This window comes from Parasteatoda tepidariorum, chromosome 12, assembly GCF_982258835.1.
Source record: "Parasteatoda tepidariorum strain Cologne lab strain chromosome 12, Ptep-v5.0, whole genome shotgun sequence".
In the NCBI taxonomy this organism is placed as follows: domain Eukaryota; kingdom Metazoa; phylum Arthropoda; class Arachnida; order Araneae; family Theridiidae; genus Parasteatoda; species Parasteatoda tepidariorum.
The window spans coordinates 47,144,274-47,170,836 of record NC_141766.1 but is presented as its reverse complement, the minus strand read 5'-3'; the positions used below and the strand labels follow the sequence as shown (position 1 = coordinate 47,170,836).

General features: G+C 29.7%; 1 protein-coding gene across 1 annotated transcript in view; it reads left to right on the top strand.

Annotated features, from left to right (window-relative positions):
- Positions 1-16,734: 16,734 nt before the first annotated feature.
- LOC107445274 (A disintegrin and metalloproteinase with thrombospondin motifs 9) overlaps positions 16,735-26,563 on the top strand; it is a 267,380-nt gene continuing 257,551 nt past the window's right edge. The window contains exon 1 of the mRNA XM_087156047.1: positions 16,735-17,007. Within this exon, the coding sequence (XP_087012173.1) occupies positions 16,929-17,007 (79 nt within the window). The 5' untranslated portion in view covers positions 16,735-16,928. The remainder of the gene's footprint in view (positions 17,008-26,563) is intronic.

Here is a 26,563-nt window from a genome sequence, read left to right as displayed (position 1 = left end):
ATGAAAGCATTGTTGTATGCAAAACCATTTACTGTATACAGAATACATAAGTTTAGCGGTTTTAACAAACCTCACATCTGAACGTCATGTTTAAAATGCGTATTTCTTTATGCGGTATTTTCTAAGAGTTCGTGATATATAATTTAAATACGTTTGAGGTTTACTCCATGTTTCGTGGTTGCGTTTGCTTCCAAAACATAAATTCAAATAACTAATAGTTTTTATAATGTATTGGAATTCTTATGTTTATTGATATTCTTAAACTTGATTAGTAGAGCTCGAATTTTGATGACCTAAAAAATCTCAACTAATGCCCTTAAAAATGCCCTTAAAAAGTGCAAAAAATGCCCTTAAAAATGCTCTAAAAATGCGAAAATTGCGCTAAAAAAGCCTTATGACTTGACTTAAATAAAGTAAAAATACCGAACTAAAACAATGTTTTTCTCTTTAAAATTATGAGTCATTTCAAAAAATATAAAGCAATGCAATACTTGTTCTACGTTCATTAAACTTTGAAAAATATGTTTTATATCCTAAAATAACAAAAAAAGGAAAATATATTGACACCAAAACATTTTCATTTTGTATAGAAACTTTAATGAATATAACAACTCACATCTTATAATATTACTAAATATCAGAATTACATTGGATTATTAAATGCTTTTTGATATTTTGAAATGTAAGCGAGAGTTTTATACCTGGAGAAGCTTCTTTCAACGTTTACTGATGTTAATGCGTGCGTACTTGAAAAAGACGGTCTCACTTACTGACAATTCTTCTTCAATTTGAAAGTTGTTGCTTCACCTGTTGGTATCCTAGAGATTTTCTTCATTGTTTGGAAGCCAGTGTTCTTCTCCAAAACTTTGTTCAATTTATCTGCTACACTTTGTTCTATTTTTCCCCTTGCATTTTGCAACACTCGACTCACTACATCAATATAATTTATTGTATCGCAAAGTTCCAATTCTTGTTTCTCCAAGCTTGTAATTGTCGAGGACACAATAGCAAAGTTAGACTTGATAAATGCAAAGTTTCCTTCGATTTTATCAGAGGTCAACACGTTTTGCGCTATCTTAATTGATGCATCATCTTCTGAATCAAAACTACTGACGATAGACTTCACTATCTTAAAATTTTCCCTGTAGTATAAGCATGCATCCAACCAGGTACCCCATCGTGTGATTACTGGTTTAGGGGGCAAAGCTGACAAGGAGCAAATGTTTTGAAACATTCTTTGAGAGTTACAATATGAAATGTAAAATTATAAGACAAATCTTGCATTTCATGTGATAAAAATACCCTAAAAAATGATAAAAATTGGAAAAAATTAACAAAAACCTTAAAAAATGCTTTAAAATGCAAAATACGCCCCAAAATTTAAAAAAAAAATTCCCTATAAATCTAAAAAAGTGATCGAAAAGACAAAAAATGTCCAAAAATGCGAAAAATGCAAAAAAATGAAATGTAAATGTCATCAAAATCCGGGCCTTATTGATTAGACTTCAAAGTTTAGCTTAAGACTTTACATCCAATCATTGTTCAAAGTCTAGTTATTTGCACTATGAGCTGACATTCAAGATACTAAATAAACTTTACGCGATTTTTTTTAAATTAATACAAATCAATACTTCTATAATCTTGATATTTACTTATCTAACTACAAATATAAAACAATATTGCTTTAAAAAATAAAGCTTTTATCGTAGTTATTGCCTACTAATATTGTTATGATAACTTCATAATTCATTTTCAAAATTTACTTTCGGGCCGGGATAGCCTGGTCGGTAAGGCGCTGGGCCCATGTCCGAGAGTTCGTAGGTTAGAACCTTACAGACGGAAGACTCTCCGTGTAGTAAAATGGTGACTGATGCACGTTAAATCTGTCGAGTCGCAAAGTCCTCTATGTTCCCATAACAAATCAATAACTCTGGGGGTACTGAATTGGAGATAGATCGTTCTCTGATTCAGGTCAAGATTACGACCTGTGGATGAATGAATGGATGTATGAATGGGTCCGCCCTATGAACGGGCGTGATGTATAAGTGTGGAAGAAGTCGAATTCTTGGCCATAGATGGCGCCACAGGAAAACAAGTACAATCGCACCCCTCTGCTTTAACTGGCATACGTCAACAACAAAATTTACTTTCTCAAGCATAAAGTTTTTAATGATTTAGGTGCAAGCAGATATTATTTAAGCCCCATAGCTTTCATAATAACGAAACTTTAGAACATTTTTCTAATATTATTCGAAATTTTACTTCACCAAAAGTACAAAAAAAGATCGTGTTATGGCGTTATAGATAGTTTATCATAATTTCCCTTGTGGAATTGAATCTTATGTGGACAAAATATTGCAATTCAATTCATATTAAATATTCTACGACAGAATCACATTTGAACAAAATGTTTGTAATTAAGGGTCATAATTTTATTGAGACAAAATATTGTGAGACAGAATCACATTTGAACAAAATGTTCATAATTAAGGGTCATAATTTTATTTAGACAAAATATTCTGAGACAGAATCATATTTGGACAGAATGTTCATAATTAAGGGTCATAATTTTATTCAGACAAAATAATGTGGGACAGAATCTTAGGCATACAAAATATCGTGTGCACAATATCGTATCAATTTCATTCCAATAAAAATATTAAGACAGAATTTTATTGAAAAGAAATATCACGGAACACAATTTCATTTGGAAAAAAGTATTGTGAGACAAAATATAACGCGAATAAAATATCGTGGAACATAACTTCATTCGAAAAAAAAATTGTGAGAAAGACTCTTACTCGGACAAAATATCGTGGTACACAATTTCAACTTAAAAAAATATTGTGAGACAGAATCTCAAGTCAACGAATTATTGACTGAGAAAAAATCTTATTGGAAAAATAATTACAATATTTGACAGTTGTAACTACTTATATTTGCAAAACTTTTCATAGAAAACAAATAATGGGTAAGTAAACCCTAAACGGATAACGCATCCACAGATAATTAGGAGTTGGCGTTATTTTAGATACACAGACATCTGATTCAAAATATGCTTAAATGTTCTTAATATATAAAAACAAATTACGTCTATTTATTTCTTTTATATGAAATCATCGCAAACATATTCTTTGAATCACGCATTATGTTAAGAAATGCAGTTATTTCTAAACAAACAAAATGTCCTTTCATTTTATTTCGTTTCCCACGAAAAAAATAAACACTTTTATTTTCTGATGAAACATTCTCTAATTAAATGTTTACTTTACTAAAAAGTTCGCAGCTTAATCTTAACATGGCATGGCATATCTTCGATAGTTTGCTGATGATTTTTATTTTAGTAATTAGTAACGAACAGATAAATGAAATTACACAACATTCCTTTATTTTCGTAATTTAATTATGTATCAAAAATTCTCTTGATAGAAAGTGAGAAATAAGTGTTGACAAATTGTTAAGTGTGTTAAACTTTTACAAGAGAACCAACTGTTATTCACTAGATTTGATGATTTTTGATGCAATAGATTTTTGCTTATTTTGACGAATGAATAAAAAAAAAAAAGAAAAAAAGCACCTTAACAACTTGATATCTACTAATCGAATCGTTATGCACTAAGATCTAAAGAGGTGGAGGGGATAACCTTAAATATTCTATTTTCTTGTGCAGACGATATTGTAAGTTTTAAAATCAAACTTAAAAACGTACTTTCTCTGAATAAACATCCTCTTGTAGATGTATTTGGACTTGAAAATGTTGTAAGTAGCCACAATCTGGAAAATGCAATTGTAATGGCGTAAGCAGGAAGAGCGCACAATTTCATTTAATTTAAATTCTTTTTAAATCTAGTATTGATAAATTATAAAAAATAAAATAAAATATGACATTTAAAATGTGTGTATACTTTAATAACATAATATATTCCATTTTGTTGTTGTTGTTGTAGTTCATTTACGTCGCACTAGAGCTGCACAATGGGCTATTGGCGACGGTCTGGGAAACATCCCTGAGGATGATTCGAAGAGATGCCATCACAATTTTGATCCTCTGCAGAGGGGATGGCTCCCCCGCTTCGGTAGCCCGACGACCTGCGCGCGAAGTCGAGCACTTTAAGGTAGAACAGTTTAACGAGGACCAATACTGCACACCCTCGGTCCCTACGCAGACTGATCCATATCCTATTTTGTAAAACAATGAATGAGCAAAGTTTAAGTTCCAATATAAAAGCAAATTACGAATTTACTTCATAAAATCTTTTTTTCTTCTTCAATATATTACACAGCAATCAAGTGCGTTGTTGTGATACTGCCTATAAAAATGTTTAAAAAAATAGCGAAAATCGTTTTCTAAAAATTATTGCTGATAAATAACAATAATTAAACCAGCAGTCCACATAGGCCTCAATGAAGCTACCTTAAAGTAATATTAATTCTAAATATTTAGACAATGATAAAAATAAAACTAATACATTTTGTTGGAATTCTCAACAATATGATTATTCTTAACAAAGAATATTCTTAACAAAGTCTTACAGATATCAGCAGTAATAAATTATTTGAAGTGCTTCTCAATTAACAGTTCATTTTCGGTTCTAACAGAATCCCATATAATTAGATTTTTATCAGGACATTGCTTTGTATATTTAGATCTTCTTCGTCAATTTGGATGTTATAAATTTACATCTAATGTTATCCAATTATTTGTGTATATTTTGCTTCCTTTCCAGGAAATTCTAAATGAATATCATTCGACACGGCTTTTTATTCTGAATGACTGCGATCCAATTTGCAGTTAATTACAGGGTTGACTGTATACACAACTTTAATAATGCTCTGAATGACAGCAGGAATTACGCCTTCTTATCTAATTCTGTCTTTAAGAAAGTATAAGCATATTTTTATTCCTTACATTTGTTTTCATTGTGAAAATAAACAAGAATTTTCTCGTAAACGATATGATTAGGACTCGACTAACAGAAATTTTGGCTCAAAATTAGCAATAATTTAGGGGACCCTTATTCAAACTCATTAATCCTTTGTAGGGGCGTTTTTTTTCTAATGTTGTTTTGTTAAAATAATTTCAGGGTTGAGAATAGTTTATAAAAATAAATTTATTTAACTTATTGCCTAAAATTAATTTGATTTTGAGGCTATTATTGGAGGGAGTTTTAAAATTTTAAGTACTGTAAAAAACTAACCATAAATGTGAATTTCTGTGAAATAAATTTTTTTTAAAATTTTTTTTATAACCGTCGTTGAACAGCCGACTCAATTTATGGGTTTACGACCACTAATGTTCAACTCCATAGCATTGCAATTTTAAAATCAACACAGAAGACAAGGAAACTGCTGGATCAAGTATTGGGAGAAAATGTTTACCTTTGTGGATGACTTTCTGATTGAACTAACCCGCATTTGCGTTACATGGAGAGGAAGACCACGAGAAGCTCCCACGGTTAGCCTGACGGCAAGGGGACTCTAACCCATGATCCGTCTACCACTGAGGATATTTCATGTCAGCACTGTGGTCTGTGCAAGCCGGATGCGGAATTCCTATCGATCAGCCGTCGCCGGGATCGAACCCCGGTTCACCTCATTGGAAGGCGAACGTTCTATCCCCTGAGCCATCGCGGGTCTGTGAAATTAATTTATAGATTCTATGTTTCTAACTATGAATAAAGTCGAAAAGTGATCATACGCATAGAACACAAGAAAAAATAACTTCCCAATGCTGGCCTCCTTTCCTGACCCTACACAAACCTATACTGTTACCAAAATCTATGTAATCAAAAAACTTGATTGGTATTCTTTTTTTTGAGCATTTTCTGCAATTATCAATAGATGGCTTCATATATAATGGGAGGGGGGGGGAAGCAAAAATCGTAATTTTAAAATTTATACAGTTGGTGGTAAGTATACTTGGTGAGTATACTTGGTGAGTATACTTGGTAAGTATACGATGGCCTTATAAAGATTTAAGTCAAGACAAATAAATTATGCTCAACAGAATATTTTAAGCTCATTTTATATTAAATCTAATTGTATTTTTGCTGCTTTATTTTATTGCATTAATCTCTACAATCTTATGAATATTGGTTCAATATTCAACCAGAATATCGTACAAACTTGTTGCAACCGTAATATGATGTTAAACGGAACCATTTTCCACTTCAAGTTAAACAGTATAATTAAGTTCAAGAATAGGTAATTTTCAAGATAATATCGTTTAATTTGGTACCATATTAAGGTTGAAGAAAGTTTGAACTATATTATGGTGCAACATTTTCCAAAACTTTCAGCGGTGTATCAATCAATTTTGATTTTTTTTCTTATTTTTTGTATTTAACCGATTTTATTTAAATACAAAGTTTGAACGAAATCAGTTAAATAGTAACTGATGCCGCCGAAGATACCCCGCGTAGTAAATGGTGACTGATGCACGTTAAATCCGTTGAGTCACAAAGTCCTCCATGTTCCCATAACAAATCAATACCTCTGGGGGCACTGATCCAGGAGTTTCCTTGTCTTCTGGATTGGTTCAAAAGTACAAGACTACGGAGTTGAACATTAGTAGTCATAAATCCAAAAATCGGGTCGGCTGCTCAACGACGGTTATAAAAAAAAGTCAACGCAAGAGCTGGGTGGCTCAGGAGATAGAACTCTCGTCTCCCAATGAGGTACGCTGGGTTCGAATGTCAGGGATGGCTGGTCGATACGAATTCCGCACCCCGTTCGCCTTACCACAGTGTTGATGAAAAATGTTTTCAGTGGTAAACAGATCATGGGTTCGAGTCCCCTTGCCATCAGACTAACCATAGGAGAGTTTCGTGGTTTTCCTCTCCTGTTTAACGTAGCTGTGGGTCAGCTCCATCAAGAAGTCCACCACGACCGCAAAATTTCTCCTAATACTTGATCCTGAATTTCTGTTATCTTCTGGATTGGGTTCAAAATTACAAGGCTGTGGAGTTGAACATTGGTAGTCGTAATTCATAGAATTATGTCGGCTGTTTAATGACGAATATAAAAAAAAGTAAACTCAAAGTACGTTCTTGCTAAAATACATTATTCACAATATATGTTAAAAATTGATTGTCGTTGGTGATCCCAGCGTGATGTTGCTATTATTATTACGACTTGGTGGTCCGAAATAACTTGGATACGAGTTTTTCAGGCGCATGGATTGGGCACGGTGGACTAGCCTGATGGCCACCCCGTTCTCCAGATTTATCCACTTTCGATTTCTTCTCATGGGGACATCATTTACGAGACTCCTGTTGACTCACTGGTGAACCTTGTAGCAGGACGATCTGGTGCGATTGCAAGAATGCGCAAAATGTCGCCACTTTTAACTTTTTTAAAATTCCTTCAACGACGCTACCAAGCATGCATCAGTGTTGGTGATCACAATTTCGAATATTTATTGTGTATACTGTATTGCCTTACTGAAGCACTTTGAGTTGCATTTCCTTTTTGGGTCATTTTCTGAGTTCATGCCTTACGACGATCCAACATTTTTATACAGAAAATACATGTTTCAGTATCATCAACCACCTCTTCATGTTTTTTCCACAATAATGTCGTATCACCCTCTATATCCTTCAAGAAAGGAAATTTAAGACATTGTTTTAAATTTCCTTTCTCAGATATATGTAGATCAAATAAGTAATTTAGTAATACACAGCGCAAAATAAAAGATCACACTCAGCAACTTTTAATCTAATGATCGGGTCTTTTATATGAAGGTCGTGCTTCAAAATTTGATTTCTCAGGAACCATTCAACCGATATTTCGCTCACATTTTACATTTTGTCATGCAAAACTACATTCTTTAAAATGATGTAAAAAATCGTATACCTTACAATTCAAAATGTTTTCGATTATTAGTAAGTGAAATAATAAAAAATAATAAAAATTGACTAAACGTTATTTTTTGCAGGGAATTATCTTTGTATAAATGAATTTTATAATTGTACGCAAAAATGTTTAAATTCGCTAAAAAAGTTCACGAAATATATAGTATTTTAAAATTAAAGTTTAGGGGTCCAACTTCGGACCGCTCTCTTGCCCGAACTATTGGGACCCTATTTTCTAAATTGCAACAATCTCATATATTTTGCAAGTCAAGAATCCAAATCGGTCGAAAAGAGAAGTATGCTTATTCAGAGAAAGTTCATTTTTGTGTCTGATTTCGTGACTTAAAATATCGTCTACACTCATTAATTAGCATATTTGAACCATTAAGATAGAGTCCTAGAACGTGAAGATCCAATCATTAGATATAAAGTTATTCAACAGCGTGAGATATGGTGTTTAAGGTGGTGTAAAATGTGAAAAAACCCGATTTTTAAATAAACGCATTTAAAGACTTAAAATCACTAGTCTATCCACTGTTATTACCTTACACAAAATCTTTATAAATGATTGGAGTAAAAACAAAAGTAAAATATTTTTAGAAAGCTAAGTTTACAGGAATTTTATATTTAATATAAACACAATTTCGAAAATTTTGATCAAAATCATGTTTTTGCTTTAGTCAGATACCTGCGTTATTCCAAGTAACCTTGTATTTTTGTTGTTGATGTTGTTGTAGCTCATTTACGTCGTACTAGAGCAGCACAATGGCGGCGGTTTGGGAAACATCCCTAAGAATGATCTTAAGACATGACATCACAATTTTGATCCTCTGCAGAGGGGATGGCACCCCCGCTTTGGTAGCCCGACGACCTGCAAGCAAAGTCGACCACATTACGGTAGAAGAGTTTAACGCAGACCAATACCACCCACCCTCGGTCCCTTCGCAGACAGATCCAAGTGGTCACCACCCGCACACTGACCGCAGTCAGTGAGGCTTGACTTCGGTGATTTGCTGGGAACCGTGTCTTAACAATAAATCCTCGTATTTCTGATATTTAAATATTTTTAACATTTGAAAATTTATGACTTACTCTAATTTGATCTAAACTCACTTTATCTATTCTTTAAATTATTTATGAAACGGAAGAAAATTTGCCAGGAAGGATTTTTCCCGCGGTATAGCGTTCTCTTAAGTTAAACCTACTCTTTCTTTTTCTTAAAAGTCAATCAAATGTTTAATTGGTGAAAAATTCATCTTTTAGAATGATGAATAATTTATATAATGAACATTATAATTGAATTGTTAACCACGTTATCAATTAAAAATAATTATCCATGAAATATCTTATTATGAGAGACAAATAACAGAAAGAATCTTAATTTTCTTTTGTACAACATGCGTGTCTAAGTAGGTTGTTTGAGAGTAATTTATGGAAGATCGTTCCATCTTCAAGACATTGAAGCAATCTATCAATTCTTTTGTTGTTTTACAGCTAGTTTTGATATACGATTCCCATTAATGATCGAGTACGTGCCTTTGAATAAGGATTGGTTAATCTTTAGAAAAATAGTCTAGTTTCAGATATAATATAAAAACTAGAAATAGTTCAATTGCCAGTTTTATGGATAGTTTGAGATATCATTTGAACAAATATCATTGAGAAAACCTTTTAAATCATTTTTATGGGCTGAAAAAAAGGTTAAGGGATATAAAGTAGATGTTTAGTTTCTGTGAAGTTATTGAATTAGGTGTTTTAGAAAAAACCAAAGACTGTTATTTATATCTCATCTAATATTTTTATCAATAACTCTCTCTTACAATACGAGGTAATTATCATAAGGATAAAATTCGAGAATTGTTTTTACTTTCTGGATTAAATGCGAATTATTACAAAGCAAGAAATCCGAAAAGAAAATATTACTAACATCCATATAAAGTATTTAAGCATAAGTGTTGTTTTATATATCTATCTATTTATATATCTATATGTTTTTTATATCTATTTATATATCTTAAATAATGGTAAAAATGCAATTTTTATTGAGAAATATGTAGTTTAGAAGAAAGTAAAGTCATAAATGCGATAAAATATTATTTAAAAAAAATTCAGGTTATTATTGCATAAATATTACATTAAGAATGGAAATTTTTTTTTTTTTTTATTATTTTTTGCATAGCGTAGGATGTTTTTATAGTTTATTTCCTCAAATTTTTGGACATGAAACAAAATCCACTCGTCTTAAATACTATGAGACATGCTACAAAACTGTTCATCATTAAATAAAGTAAGACAATGGAAGAAACATTAACATATATCATAGACACAAGGTTTAAAATAACACGTTGTTTTAAATTTAAAAAAAACTATTTATTTCCAAATTACAGGACAATAAAAAATGAATAAATGAGGAAATGAATAAATTACTAATATAGGATGTTTTTACAGTTGATTTCTCACATTTTACACATGAAACGAATCCACTCGACTCAAATTATAAAGGATTTATATGCTACAAAATTGGTTGTCATTACATAAAGTAAGATAATGGAAGAAAAACTAACATATATCATAGACATAAGATTTAAAACAACACGTTTCTTTAAATTAAAAAAGATAAAATAAAACTATTAATTCTGAATAGCAGGGCAGTTGAAAATGAATAAATGAGGAGATGAATAAAATGACTAATACAGGATGTTTTTACAGTTGATTTCTCACATTTTACACATGAAACAAATCCACTCGACTCAAATTATAAAGGATTTATATGCTACAAAACTGGTTGTCATTACATAAAGAAAGACAATGGAAAAAAACTAACATATATCATAGACATAAGATTTAAAATAACACGTTTCTTTAAATTAAAAAAGATAAAAATAAAACTATTAATTCTGAATAGCAGAGCAGTTAAAAATGAATAAATGAGGAGATGAATAAACGAATAATATAGGTTGTTTTTACAAGTTGATTTCTCACATTTTACACACGAAACAAATCCACTCAACTCAAATTATAAAGGATTTATATGCTACAAAACTGGTCGTCATTACATAAAGCAAGACAATGGAATAACATATATTTTAAACACAGGGTTTAAAATAACACGCTGTTTTAAATTAAAGTAATTTTAACTGTAAATTCCGAATTTCAGTATAATAAAAAATAATTAAATGGAATAAATAAATAAAAATAATAACTAATATTTCAGATACAAGAAAATTTCACAATTACAAATACAAGATTTTAAATTAGCAAGATTTTTCACATTATAAAATTTAAAGTGTAAAGTCTGAATTATTGCAAAGTAAAAATCTAAAAGAGAAAATTGCAAACAGTAAAACTCAAAAAGAAAGTAATTATTTTTTCTTCGGCTTACGCATTATACTTGAAAAATAAGATTTCATTGTATGAATATTCGAATTCAATCAATTAATATGTTAAGAAGAAAATAATTCAAAATAACTGTCATGCAAGAAGTAACATTTAATGGTTCAAATTGCTACACCATTTTGTATATTGCTAGTTTTTTTTCTGAAATGCATGACAGAATTTATTCGTACAAAAAAATTATATTAATAGACAAAAGTATTATGTATTTCTCACAAAATTTCTAATATTCTTAAATCATTACTGCATTAAAAAAATAGAAATTTAAAATGGGTCCAAGGTCTAACACTGTCTTAATATTTTATAATATCTAAGCACCAAACGTGAATACATAAAATAATTTTATTAATATTCATAAGAAACACGTGTAAGATTATAATGTCTGATTGTTCCTCTGACGTGGAATCACCTGCTTTGAATTAAAAAACAAAACTGAAACGATAAATTCCCAACTATATATTACAAAGCAAGAAGATCGAAAAGAAAAAGTAACTAACATTTAGTGTATATTCAATATCATATTAATAGCGAAAAACTCAACATTATTATGAATATGTTACTATAAGTCTGTAAATTGGTAAAATTTCATTCATTACTTTAAATTATCTATGTTTTGCGATTTTCTTTATCATTTCTTTCTTCATTTTTTAAAGATATGATTATTATCTCTTTGAAGAAGTAGCGTTTAAAATTATCTACTTTATTTACTACTTTTTTCTCCTTTATGCATATGAAGTGAAATTATTATATACGACTTTCAGATCATTATTTATAACTACACATTCTTTACATTTTTGTATAAAAAGGCAGAAGTAAATTGTAAGTTAATATCAATATATTAATTAAAAACATTTTCTAGTTCTAAAAATAATAAACTATATGAGTTACTTTTGATTTGATTTTGCTCAATTTTGCTCAATTTTGATTTGATTTTGCTTTTGATGGTATTTGCTCGCGCAATATTGGTACGCAATATTTTATAATTTTAAAACCGTCTTAGAACCGCCGACCCAATTTTGGGTTTATGACTTCAATGTTTAACTCCTGGCCTTGAAACTTTAAACCCAATCCAGAAGACAAGGGAATTCCTGGATTAAGTACTGGGAAATATGTGCCTTCGTGGAAGACTTTTTGATGGAACTAACCCGCATTTTCGTTACTTGGGGAAGAAAACCTCCAAAAACCTCCCATGGTTAACCTAACTGCCCATGTTCCGTCTAAAACTGAGAATATTTTACGTCAGCACTGTGCTGGGTGATCTACTGAGAACTGTGACTTATCAGTTCACTGTGGAATATTTTAACTTTGAGATAGTTCTCTATAAATTATGATACTTAAGCCGCTCTAGAGACAAAGAAGATTGGTATTTCATTGCAGAACCTCCATTTTATAAACATAAAATCGCTTATTTAAAGATTATTATAAATCTGAGTCTTTGCTCTTGGTCTTTAAATTATTTTTTTTCATTTATTAAAATGAATAAAAAATGTATAAAAGAACCTATGCAGGGGGCATTGTTCTGCTACCGAACACTGTGAAGCTTAGAGGTAACGGGTTCAATTTCCGATTAGAATTTATTTCCTCTTTATGTTTTTTTCTCTGAAAAATTCCGATAGTTATCTGTTAATTTGAATACGGTTTCTAAGCATTTTCATTTTGTATTGAGCACACAAAAAAGCAAATTTATTGAGGCAGAAAGGCGCAAGTTCGTGCTCCAAAATCTTTGAAGATCTATAGTGAACAATTTGAACGACTGATCAGTCAAACTAGAGAATTAACGAGTTTGAATCTCATAGAAATCTGGAAATATCTGTGAGCTTTCATTTCCAAAGTTGTGCTATTATTTTTCTTTTTTACAAAGAGATTAGAAGCCGCTCGTGTCCCGCAGTGGACTGATCGTTAAGACACGGTTCCCAGCAGATCACCGAAGTCAAGCATCACTGGTTGCGGTCAGTGTGCGGGTGGGTGACCACTTGGATCAGTCTGCGTAGGGACCGAGGGTGTGCGGTATTGGTCCTCGTTAAACTGTGCTACCGTAAAGTGCTCGACTTCGCGTGCAGGTCGTCGGGCTACCGAAGCGGGGGTGCCATCCCCTCCGCAGAAGATCAAAATTATGATGGCATGTCTTCGGATCATCCTCCGGGATGTTTCCCAGACCGTCGCCAATAGCCCATTGTGCAGCTCTAGTGCGACGTAAATTAACAACAACAACAACAACAGAAGCCGCTTGTTTATAAGCAGCCCGCAAACGTGTCTAGGCACAAGCCCTCAATGAATTAAAGGGCCTCTTTGACGGAGCAATTTCGTTGATCCGCCTAATACTTTATAGCATGGAGGTAGCGCGTTCTAATTCCGTATTAACTCTGAATGTAGCTTTGTGTTGTTTGTCTCTAATTTGAGCTATCAGTTCTTTACCTTCATAAAGGCTCATAAGACGGCTTGGTAAAGACGACACAAGCCTGCATATGTATATGTAACAATAAATAAAATTAAATAGATTAATCACTTTAAAGAGCCTCTCTGATTGTCTAACTCTCTGTAGCGTGAAGGTAGCGGGTTCTATTCCCGCTGTAATCCCGGATGTATCTTTATGATCTTCTCTAACTTATGCTAGGGTCCCGCAGTGGACTGATCGTTAAGACACGGTTCCCAGTAGATCACCGAAGTCAAGCATCACTGGCTTCTGTCAGTGTGCGGGTGGTTGACCACTTGATCAGTCTGCGTAGGGACCGAGGGTGTGCGGTATGGGTCCTCGTTAAACTGTTCTACTGTAAAGTGCTCGACTTCGCGTGAAGGTCGTCGGGCTACCGAAGCAGGGGTGTCATCCCCTCTGCGGAGGATCAAAATTGTGATGGCATGTCTTCGGATCATCCTCAGGGATGTCTCCCAGACAGTCGCCAAAAGCCCATTGTGCAGCTCTAGTGCGACGTAAATGAACTACAACTACAACAGCTTGTGCTAGGGGTTCTTCAACTTGACAAGGGCTTATAAGCAGTACTTTTGTTTTACGGCGTGGGTTACTTTTTTGGGTTTACGGCTACTAATATTCAACTCCGTAGCCTTGAAATTTTGATCTCAATCCAGAAGACAAGGAAACTCCCGGATCTAGTATTTGGAGAAAATTTTTACCTCTGGGGAGGACTTTCTGATGGAACTAATCCGCATTTGCGTTACAAGGAGAGGAAAACCATGAAAGTCTCCCGTGGTTAGCCTGACGGCTAGGGGACTCTAACCCATGATCCGTTTACCACTGAAGATATTTTACGTCAGCACTGTGGTCGGTGCAAGCCGGATGCGGAATTCGTATCAACCAGCCATCGCTAGGATTCGAATCCGGTTCACCTCATTGGAAGGCAAGCACTCTATCCCCTGAGCCATCACGATTCATAAGCTGTATTTTATTTTATTTTACATCCGTCGTTGAACAACCGATCCGTTGTTGAGCCGATCTAATTTTTGTGTTTACGACTACATTATGTTGTAATGTTGAACCAATTCAGAAGACAAGGAAACTCCTGGATCAGTACCCCCAGAGATATTGATTTGTTATGGGAACATGGAGGGCTTTGCGACTCGACAGATTTAACGTGCATCAGTCACCATTTACAACATTGGGAGTTTTCGGTCGGCGGGGATCGAACCCACGAACTCTTGAACATGGGCCCAGTGCCCTACCAACCAGGCATATGCTGTATTTTGTAATGAGCAAACAAACCTGTATGTGTAACAAAAAAAATGCAAATAAACCGATATCAAGGACCTCTCTGACTGCCAAACATTGTGTGTAGCATGGAGGCAGCGGGTTCGAATCCCGCTCTTACCCTGGAGATGTATCGTCCTGCTATCTTTCTCTGAATTGTGCTATCTGTCCTTCTACTTGACGAAAGCTTACAAGCCTTAAATGAACACACAATCCTGCAAATGAATGTTGTATAAACCAATAAAACAATACCAAGTTGAGCGCCAAAAGGTTAGTGATTAGAACAAATCTTTTTATAATAAATTGTTATTTTATTTTTTAATTTAATTTCATTTCCTAATTTAATTAAAATTTATATTTATACAATATAGATATGCGTAATACAATAACCAGTTATTAAGTATAAATAAGTGAAGCCAACAAAATAAATAATATGTATTGAATAAAACAATAATCAGCCATTAAAACATAAAAAATAACTTTTTTTTAATCATTGATATCTACTTGAGTGACCACAAATTTAGAAATTAAAACAAATCTTATTTTCATAATAAATAAATTTCTACCAAACATATTTAATGTATGATAAGCCAATGAATAATAAAGTATTTAGTCATTACATTAAAATAAATACAACGAACAATATGAATAATGTAAATCGAATAAAATAATAATCAATCATTAAGCAAACAATAACTTTTTTTTGCTATCATTGATTGCAATCTGAGTGTCGAAAATATAGAGATTAGAAGAGATATTACTATATTGCTTTGTTTTACTCGCTTTTTTAATTTTTTTAAAATTTCAGTATCAATTTTCATTCAAATATTCATACACAGGTGAACAATACAATAATGACTCATTGAATATAAAAAATAAAACAGTATAATTAATGTAAATTGAATAAAACGATAATTAATCATTAAACCACTAATAATAATCTTAATAATAATAAATAAAATAAGCAATATAAATTGAATAAAGCAATAAACAATCATTAAATCAATAAATTACTATTTTTTTCTACTATTGAAAACCTAGTGCTATTATTTTACATCTTTTCATGAATTTCAATTCCTTCTTTTATACAAAATTACATACATATTATATAAAAATCAAATTTTTTTTTATTTTCTACTTTACTTTTGTAAAATGTTTAGTTATTCAAATTTATTTTACTCCATTGCCTTGTAAATTATAATTTTATCTCAACACCCAGCTTTAGTTAAATAATAAATAAAATAATCACACTTTATCTTATAATAACCGAAATAAAAGAAAGATAATGCTGTGAAATTAGCTCGTTTAAAGAACAATTTAATTTCACGCCCTTAAATATAAACTATATTTAAAGTTTCGAAAGCAAGTGTTTTTCGACACACGGTTTTTCATTCATTAAATGAAATCATTAATATTCATTCGCCTTTCGCAGTTCATCAGCTTTTACTCTACACGCGGATCATTCAACCAAAGTTTAAATGAGATCATAAAAAAATTCTTCCCATTCATAAAGTTTCTTCTCATTTACTCCAGCGATAAATCGCCAAGAAATAAAATCAACAAATATCAATTCTCTAACTTTAATTAACTTTCGAAGAAAGTTTCTTAAACTATCGTCTGTAAGTCAAAATTAAAAATCGTTTTAAAACCGTATCGTGTTTTTGGATGCAGAGGAGAATTATTTTTTTTATTTTATCGTCTGCTTTCAGTTGGCTGACTTGGCTAGTTACGCGTTCAAAGTTGGGCGCCAATGCCGCTAAAGTAAAAGAATGAAGGATGCTGAGAACTATTCTCTTTTGAGAATGAGTGAAAGTGAACGGGCAGTTCGGCAATAGAGCTTACAGTTGTGGTTCGTTCTCTGTAGCATGTAGTGGGGTGATTGCGGACTTAATAAGTGGGGCAATTTTTGTTAAAATATAAACATTATTTTTGGATTTATTTTTGAAGGATATGTGCTAATGAAAATATAGAAATATTTAATAATGTGGACTCTAGTCATTTCGAATTTGGCTTTTTGTTTTTATTTTCCATTACTTGTTCAAAGCGCATCGGATTCATCAGGTAGGTTTTCATTCCATTTTTCATAAAAAGCTTATTTTTTAAATGTATTTTTAAATTTTATTTTAATAAGAATGATTTGCATGTATTTTTTTTTTGATGAATAAAAATAATTACAATAATATTGATGTCATTTTATGGAAATATTATTTTATCGTTTGCAGATATTTTTTTAATTCTTTACGAAATTTCGCTACTTTTAATGAAATTTTTAGACTTTTATTTTAAAAACTGTGAAGATTTTAATGTAGTAAACGATCTAAAGTTTAAAGATTTATTTGTAAAGATACTGCTGGATGCATTTTTATTCCAATTTAATGTAAGATGTGCTAACTTATTTTATTTTTTAAAAATATTAGAATCAATTTAACAATACAAGCATACGATTTTCTTCAAAATGTGAAATAATTTGAAACTAATTTATAAAATTTAAGTGTAAAATTATCTGTTTCAATTTTTTTTCAATAGTAAGGTAATTACTTTAAAAGAACATTTCTTGTATATCAAAAAATTCTTTCATTGTTTAGAGACTTTAAATATTTTATCAGAGTATATTTCTGATTAAAATGAATTGTGTATTTTGCTTTAAATATGTTTTTTTTAAAAGAAAAAAATGAGTATACCATATTTTAATTACCCAATGTGTGTTATGTATAAATAATAGAATTTTTCTATTTTCGTCATTTATAATAAAGTAAAATTTCGCATTCATAAAACTGTTTAATGTTTTATCATTCTATAATATTATTTAATTGTTTAAAACCTTAAAAAATTAAATAAAAATGAAATGTACTAATTTTATTCGATAATTTATTTTTCCTTTTGAAGATTTTATGAGCATTAGGGTTTGAAATAAACTAATTTTCATCCATGCATACGAGAGGAAAAATATAAAAATCCCTCATGCTTATCTTGATGATAATAATGTTCTGAATCAAGATCCAGTTATCGATAAAATTTTGTACCCCTGATCTGGTTTTATTAAAGATGAAAAGAAAATTTGATGTATCAAAAAATATAATTTATTTTTTAAGAGTTAATTTTCAGTATACAAGCGCATTTTTTATTACATAATATTCTTCAGAAAAATCCAGTTCAAATTGAATCAATTTGTTTTTTGAATTTCGATTTTGAACAGTTTTGGCGTGTTGCTGTTATACAGCATTTATATAAATTCTACTAAAATTTATATAAAAAAATGTTCTTTTTTTGTTCAAGATAGAAAAATGCTATTTTAAATTATATTATTAATGTGTATGATTTTTAAAGAGATTGATATATGCTATAGAAAGGGAAACCAAACTGGGAATTTAAAATTGTATCAAACTCGAGCATAACATCCGATTTTCAAATTCGACTTTTGAAAAAAAAAAACCGGGTTTCAAAATTCGCGCACGCTTTCTTGGCGACATTTGGTGACTTTTTCACAAAAGAGTAGGCGAAAATTGTTATTCTATTGATTATCAAGTTCGAGTTCAAAACTTTTTTTTTCATAAGTTTATTGGAAATATTGAATAAACGTTTGAATGTCATTTAAAATTCTCAAACTTTGATGAGTTCTACAACATTAAAGCAATTTTCATAAAATTTAAATAAATTTTTCATCGTAATATAATTTAATATGCTTACACGCGTCTTTATGTTGTAGCGCAAAAAATAACTGAAATTATTTTTTTTAAAAAATCTGCAGAGATAAACAATTTATTTTTGTTGCAATAGAGTTTTTAAAGGAATAAAAACATAAATTTTTAACTTTAAAAATAAATAATTTTTAAAACAAGTACAGTTGCATATGATTTTTGATAAAATCGTTTAAAAGCATTATTTCCTTGTAGTGAAGTTTTCTATATTTGAATTGAAAAAATTTTATTTAAAATTAATAGTTAAAATTAATATTTGGTGTTTTTTAAACACCAAATCTTTGAGCGAATTATTTTACCGTAAAATCGATATTTTTTTTGTTTTTAAGATCAATCATCCACAAAATTCTTCTTTAGAAAAAAAAAGAGTTTTTGTCGTCTAAAATTGACGTTGTAAGATATGGTTTATGCGTTTCTTTCTCACAAAAAGGTAGCTTATTGATAAAAACTAAATCCTGTCAAATAGATCCCAAATCTACGGTAATTTTAGATTCGGAAAATTAGGAGCATATTTTTCAAAAATTCACAAAAACAAGACATTTTCCAAATAAAATCTAGACGAACCAGTTTCACAATTTTATAAAACAGGACCTTTCGAGAAAATTCTGAAATAAACCCTGATATATATATATTAACGTTAACCTATAATCAGTAAATGAGTAGAATGTTTTCCTGCGCAGTACGGAGAAACTGTGTTTGGCAGGAAAATTTGCATACAAATTTGTGTAAGCAGCGCAAACTGGAAAATTCCTAAAGTGATTTTTCCCCCAAAAGCTTTTTTAAATTTTTTATTTTATTAAACTCCGCTAAAGTATGCCCCTTTTTTTAAAAACCTTTCCGCATACTTATATATTTGCATTCCGCATACTTATATATTTTGTATAATTAGTGATCACTTAAATAGTCGATGTTCTGAACTACAATGATTAAATATTCACATTGTTCATTTACATTGTTAAATATTTCCATATTACTACAATTTTTTTACTATGTCGCGAACAAACAAAAACGGTTCATATTCGAATTTCTTACTTAGGAAAAGGAAAACCTAATTTTCGGTATAGCATTAAATTTATTTTGTTACGTATGATAAAAAGTTTTTACAAAACTGAATAAAAATGTCGACATGTTGTTTGAATAAATTAAAAAAAATTTCGACTATTTTTAACATCTTATTATTTTATAATAATAGCGTTCGATTTGGATTTCTTTATTTTACCGCAGTTCCTCGAGTGTAATTATTGACAAATATATTTTATGTAATTCAGTTTATGATAAAAGTATTTTTTTGTGTGTAAGGCAAAATATATTTGTATTTTTTAATATAAAAATGTATTTTTATTACAATAAAAATTAATTTTATAAATTAATTATATTTTAAAATATTTTATAAGTAAAGCATTCTCGCCACAGCCCGTTGTGGAAAAAAGAAGTCTTGGAAGTTAAGGCCTCGCAATTTCGTCTCCAAAGGCATGAGTTTTGTAATGAGTTAATTGCGCACAAGCCGTATTTATTTCACGTACCTATAGATCCAAAGCTGGGTATGCTTTAAAGCTTCTACTGACGATTGAACCTCAATTCTTACTCAGATACAGCACTTGTGCTGTATTTAATATTTTATGTATAATTAAAAAAAATTTAATTTAATAAATTTTATATTTTTTCATCAGTAAAATGAAAGTTATGTAGTGTTATTAAAAGTTTACTGTTGATTTGAGTTAAATTGGATTTTTTAAAAATTTTTATATTTTATTATTTTACATGTCCTTACAATCAGTTAAGACGAAGTTTCCCAAAGTCTGATTGGGTGATTTTTTTTCAATTTTTATCAGTATTTTTAATCCGTTCTTTTCTTCCTTTTCTGAATTTTTTGTTAGCAGAACTCTACTGTTTCGACTTATCTTATTTTTAGCTCTTTAAGATGACTCTTACTCTTGGCTTTCTTCAATTAACTGTCATCATAATAGCTGACGTGTCCTTGACCATGACCAAATAAAATTTATCAATTAAAATATGAGTAAATCTAAATCTTTCATCTAATGTTTTTTTATAGTCGTTTACTGTCTTGTCTCAGCTGTAAATTGATTAGTATTTGAGAATTCAGACTTCATGACTTTGCTAAAAGTATTTATGGCTTTATTCTTTTTCGAGTTACAGTTTGTTCCTTTCAGTATTATAAACGTGGTTTTTTTTTTGAAATAAGATTATTTTTTCAAGTAAAATAGTTTGAAAATTTAAAAAATGTTTTTGTTGAAACATTCTGAAAACGTCATATACATTTTTGGAAATTAATAGTTTTTCAGAAATTAGTAGTTTTTTAGAAAAACTACTTAAAATTGATTATTTAAAGTTTAAACATTGACGGGATAAAAATAAGTAAAGTATGTTACTTTTTTTTGCTAAACAAAGGAATAATCCAAAATTCTGAAAAGGTCCTTTATTATGCAACAAATGAAATATAAATATTATTTTTTAAGCCCTTTAACACAGAATTTGTTTTGTGGAAAACATATATTTCATAAATTTTTTTTATTTTGTATCAGTTTGGATCAAAATAAGTGCAGAGATGCCAACTGCTCCGGACACGCCAAAATAATTTAAGAAACGGTAAATAACTACAAAGTAAATTTTGCAAATATTTGACTACTTTTGCTTGCTTTTTAAAAGGTAAAACATAACATAGGTACTACAAATTGGTGAATGATATAAGCCTACGAATTATTTAGAAATAGTGGTGGATAAAAATCTACTAAATTGAATTTATTAAACCAAGAATCACAATTGATAAACTACCACTTTAAAATATATATTTGCTGCCCGGAGCAAGCTGGCATCTCTGTAAGTGAAAAATATTATATATTTATCATTTTAACAAGTTATAGTTAAGAAATACAGAGTAAAGCAAGAGTGTATTTTTCGGCGTTAAAGGTAAAATCTTCCAAACACGGCTCTTTTCTAAACAATAATTTTTCAATTTTGCTCTTATTTGCAGTTATTTAGATCTAGAAGAAACAGTTATTTATCGTTGAAATTTTTAAAATTTAGAAAATCAGTTATTGATAAATTTTTGAATATGAATAAATTTTTTTTTTAAACTTAAATTTTTTTTTCCGTATTTTATATTTTAGTACTAAATTAATTCCTGTAATCTAACATATTTTTTAATAACTATTAGACAGTGTTTTATTATTAAAAATTACCAAAATATGTTTTTACTTGCAATTAAAGAGTCAGAAAAAAATACATGAAAGGAACACCGGTGTCCCATCTGCGTCAAAGGGTTAAATGATAAATTTTTGACATAAAGTCAGGGACATCTTGTGGCACCCCAGGGTGCCGCGGCTTACTCTTTGTGAACTTATCTCTTAAAATATTACGGTACCATTTAAGCAAAAAAATTTCAAAGACATTTTTAAGAGTTACTATGTAAAAGAAAATGACAAAAATCTTGTGGAAACATTTTTCTTCTCCAAGGTAAAACTCCTTGCCTGAAATTATGCATGGTTTCTTATTGACTAACAAATTCAAAAGCAAGTGGTTAAAATGTGTCTTAGGACATTTAAAGGTTAAAAACGCAATATACTTAAAGCTTGGAACTGGGAATTTAATTTTATCAAGCACTTTTTAACGCTATTTTATAGTTTCAAACAGAGCTTTTCTTTGAAAGTTGTCTTTTTAGCAGTTGAGTTAGTCATGATTAACGATCTTGTGAGCAATCTTGCTTTCCATTACATCGCTATTTTGCCTAAAAATAATCCTTTTTTCTAGACTGAATTATGAGATTTTTAATCATTTACCTATTTTTATTTTATTTATTTATGGTTTATGTGTATGAAAATATACTCAACTTCAACAACAACAAAAAAAAAGATTAGTTTTATGAAATTAAAGGAATTTTATTAAAATAACATTATTACGATATTTATTTTCAAGGTTCTAAGTTTCACATTTTTTTGATTAAAGGTCATTTTATTTGTATTTTCTGGCAAACCTTAAGCTTATTGATTCTAGTTATACAACGCTGTTGAAATTGTGTTTTGGTAAAAAAAATATTATTACAAGAAAATCATGTTAAAAAAAAAAACTTTTCTTTTCAAACTGTTTTGTGAATAGTTTTTTTATTTAATTATGTAGCTATTTCACAATCTATTATAATTTATGTAAATAATCAATTATTTAATTTATCTTAATTTGCAAAGGAAGGTATTTATGGCAATTTTATACTATTGTAAATGTAAAAACACATATTTAAAATTTCAGAAAATCGGGTTAACATATTTCTAAAAAATAATGAAGTCCCGATTTCAATGCGTTTTACCCCAAAAATTCAGATATCTACAAGGATTACAATTGTTAACATCGGAAAAAGTCTATCCGGATGTTTTTTTATTAGATAGGAGAAACATTTTTGAGGAAAGTAGTTAGAAAAGAAAAATTGTTATACTCTAAAACTACGCTTTTGCTTAGTTTATTTTGCTTAACCCAGTTTTTTTTCCTTCAGCATGCATAGTTACCTACAGCATATATAGTTAGAAAAGGTAAAAATGATGCAAAAAGCACAAAAAATAAATAAAAAAGACAAATTATAAATATTTCAAAAAATTTGAAATTTTTTTGAAATTTTTATACCAAGGAAATTCCGTCCACTTCTCGCTGTCGCTCACCAACCCCGGAACTACAGTTTTTTTCAGATCGCTCCGTGATCGAAATCCCCTATATTTACTCTTTAAACTCTTTTTTCCAGGAGTCTTTTTTTTAATTACATCATAAAAATTAATTTTATAATTTTAAACTATAATAAAAATAAATTTGAATGATGATGAATAATAATGAAAATCCGATCTTTAGATCAAAAGTTATGAAAATCAAAAATTCAATCAGCCGTGTTTTTTTTAAATTTACTATTTGATTTAGTGGGCGGTTGCAATATAATAAAATAAAATGTTTCCTGTGGTGTTATCTAGTGGAAATTCTGAAACTAGTGTAATACTTATCTTAAAAAAATACTGAGAAATATTTTGATGTAAAAATATTATCTTCAATAAAAATGGGTTATCTTTATATAGCCCACAGTTTTTCAGTTCTAACTTCTTAAAAATTAAACAAGGAATGATAGAAGCCATAAAAATGAACAAAATTTTGACAAAATAATCAATTTAAGTTCCTTTAAAATTAACTCTTTAAAACGGAAAAACACTAGACACTTCAATAGTTCTTTGCTTTGAAATTGTACTTAAAATTTCAATTCGAATAGATTAAAATTTAACGTCTTCAGTTTATCGATTGTTTGTTAATCTTGGATTTTAGGTTCAATTCTTAATTTGTGTTTTCTTGCAAAAAATTTGCAAAAATCAGTGATTTTGATCATTTTCATCTAGGAGAAAAAATGACGCCAAATTAGCGATTTGTAAAAAAGGTTTCATAACGTTTAAAATATTTAAGTTATTTAGTAGTATAATAAGTAGATGATTTTTTTTCGGTAAGATATAGTTTAAAATCATGGCATTGCTTGAAGAATAAGGCACTTAAACTATGGCTTTTTTCTTTTTCTTTGCTACAGAGCTTCGATAAACTGCATTAAAAAGACGCTTCATAATATATTATATCGTTAAAACTTTTCTTTTGAAAAATGAATACGATGTCGCACACTTATTGAAAAACATTCGCCATCTCTGTCCTAGAAAAAAGGCTTGGTATAGTTTTGTTTCTGAAAGCTTTTATCGTGATGATTATTAATGTATATATATATTCTTAATTACTACTTAATTTTACACTTACAACTATGTTTTGAAATTAGTCTATATTTCGACTATTTTATGCCATTTTAAGCAATATTTTTCAAAAATTTTGCTATTTTTCTGCGATTGTGAGTTATTCACACTGCTACATGTTTCACAAAATGTCTAAGTTTGGTTATGAATAATATAAATTCAATACTATCCTATAATTTTTATATATATTATCCTACATTTATATTACCCTTATTTTTATATTATCCTATAATTTTTATCCTATAATTCAAGTATTCAAAAATAAAACAATTTTGCATGCAATCCTGTCAATTTATTTAAAATTTGTTATTAGTATATTTTTAAGTACTAACGTCTTCATACATTTTTATATCTCTTCGTTCTATCCGTCATTTGATGCGGAGGGAAAAAAAACTCCTTTCCACACCTTGTTCATCTCTTTCTTCCATTCTAGACACAGCTGTTCTAGATTTACAATTAGATAATCATAGATTTACAATTTTTACAATTCTGTCAATTTATTTTAAAATTTTTCAATGGTATATTTTTACATACTTAAGTCATAGATATACAATTTTTACATTTCTGCCAATTTATTTTAAAATTTGTCCATAGTATATTTTCATATATTTAAGTCATAGATTTATTAATCACAGATTTACAATTTTTACAATTCAGTCGATTTAATTTAAAAAATTTTAATGACATTTCTCTATATTAACTTCTTCATACATTTTTATATCTTATTGCTTCATCCGTCGTTCGATGTTGAGGTAAAAAAACTTTTTTACCTCTTGTTCAACTTTTTTCCATTCTAGACGCAGCATCTTTATAATCATAGATTTACAATTTTTACAATTCCGTCAATTTATTTTAAAATTTATCAATGGTATATTTTTCTGCATTTAAGTCTACATTTTTGCAACATCCGTCGTTCGATGTGGGGAAAAATCACTATTTTACGTTCGTGTTCAACTCCTTCTTTCTTTTAATCCAGACATAGCCGTTTTTTAATTATGGCTGTAGTTTATTTTTGGTTGGAGATATTAAGAAAATAAATATAACTATGTGGATACATTTTGGGTAGCGCCCATACTCAAGCTTGACCCGGTTTGTTATCTCCTTTTGAACTTGAGCTAAAAGTTAGTAGGGTGTTCCTATTTTTTTCAGAATTTAAATCACACAGATTGCAATGATCTGTATTTTAATTGCTTTTTAAACACTCGATGATGCAGAACATAAATTAAGCTGTCATCTACTTCTAGTTTTAAAAGAAATAAATTGAATAAATTATTTAGACTAGCAAAGAATAGATCCCCCAATCTTTCTTGGCTTCATTTCAACAGACAAAGCGGTGAACAAGTTGAAGAAAAAAAAAGAGCTGCACTGATAAAAAAGCTGCTGATTGAAATACTTGTGAAGAAAACTTTCTCTTTGAAGATAATTTGCTTAATGCAGTAGTTTGCCTGATAAAAATAAATGTAGCCAGGTCTTTTTTTTATTTTCAAAGTTCGGATTTCCAAGTGACCAGAACGGTTTTTGGCAGGAATTTCAGACTGAATCTGAGAGGCTTTGTTTTATTTTCCCAGTACTTGTGGGATTTATTTTAAAGACGAAAAGCCTTAAATTATGTTATTTTAGAATGTTATGATTTTTTATGATTGCGTGTCTTTTTTTTTTTAATAACTAGTCAAACCGAGCAAGAGTGCCATTTAAATAGTTTTTTAACAATAAATAACAGTTTCTGAACAAAAATTTCCATCCATTGCTAGACAATGAATTTTAATTTATTGGTTAATAAATTTCGTTTTTTTGGTTAATGAATTTCGGTTTTTTGTTCAATGAATTTTAATTTATTGATCAATGAATTTTAATTTATTGATCAATGAATTTTAATTTATTGATCAATGAATTTTAATTTATTGATCAATGAATTTTAATTGATTGATCGATGAATTTTAATTTATTGATCAATGAATTTTAATTGATTGATCGATGAATTTTAATTTATTGATCGATGAATTTTAATTTATTGATCGATGAATTTTAATTTATTGATCGATGAATTTTAATTTATTGATCGATGAATTTTAATTTATTGATCGATGAATTTTAATTTATCGATCGATGAATTTTAATTTATCGATAGATGAATTTCAATTTTTGACC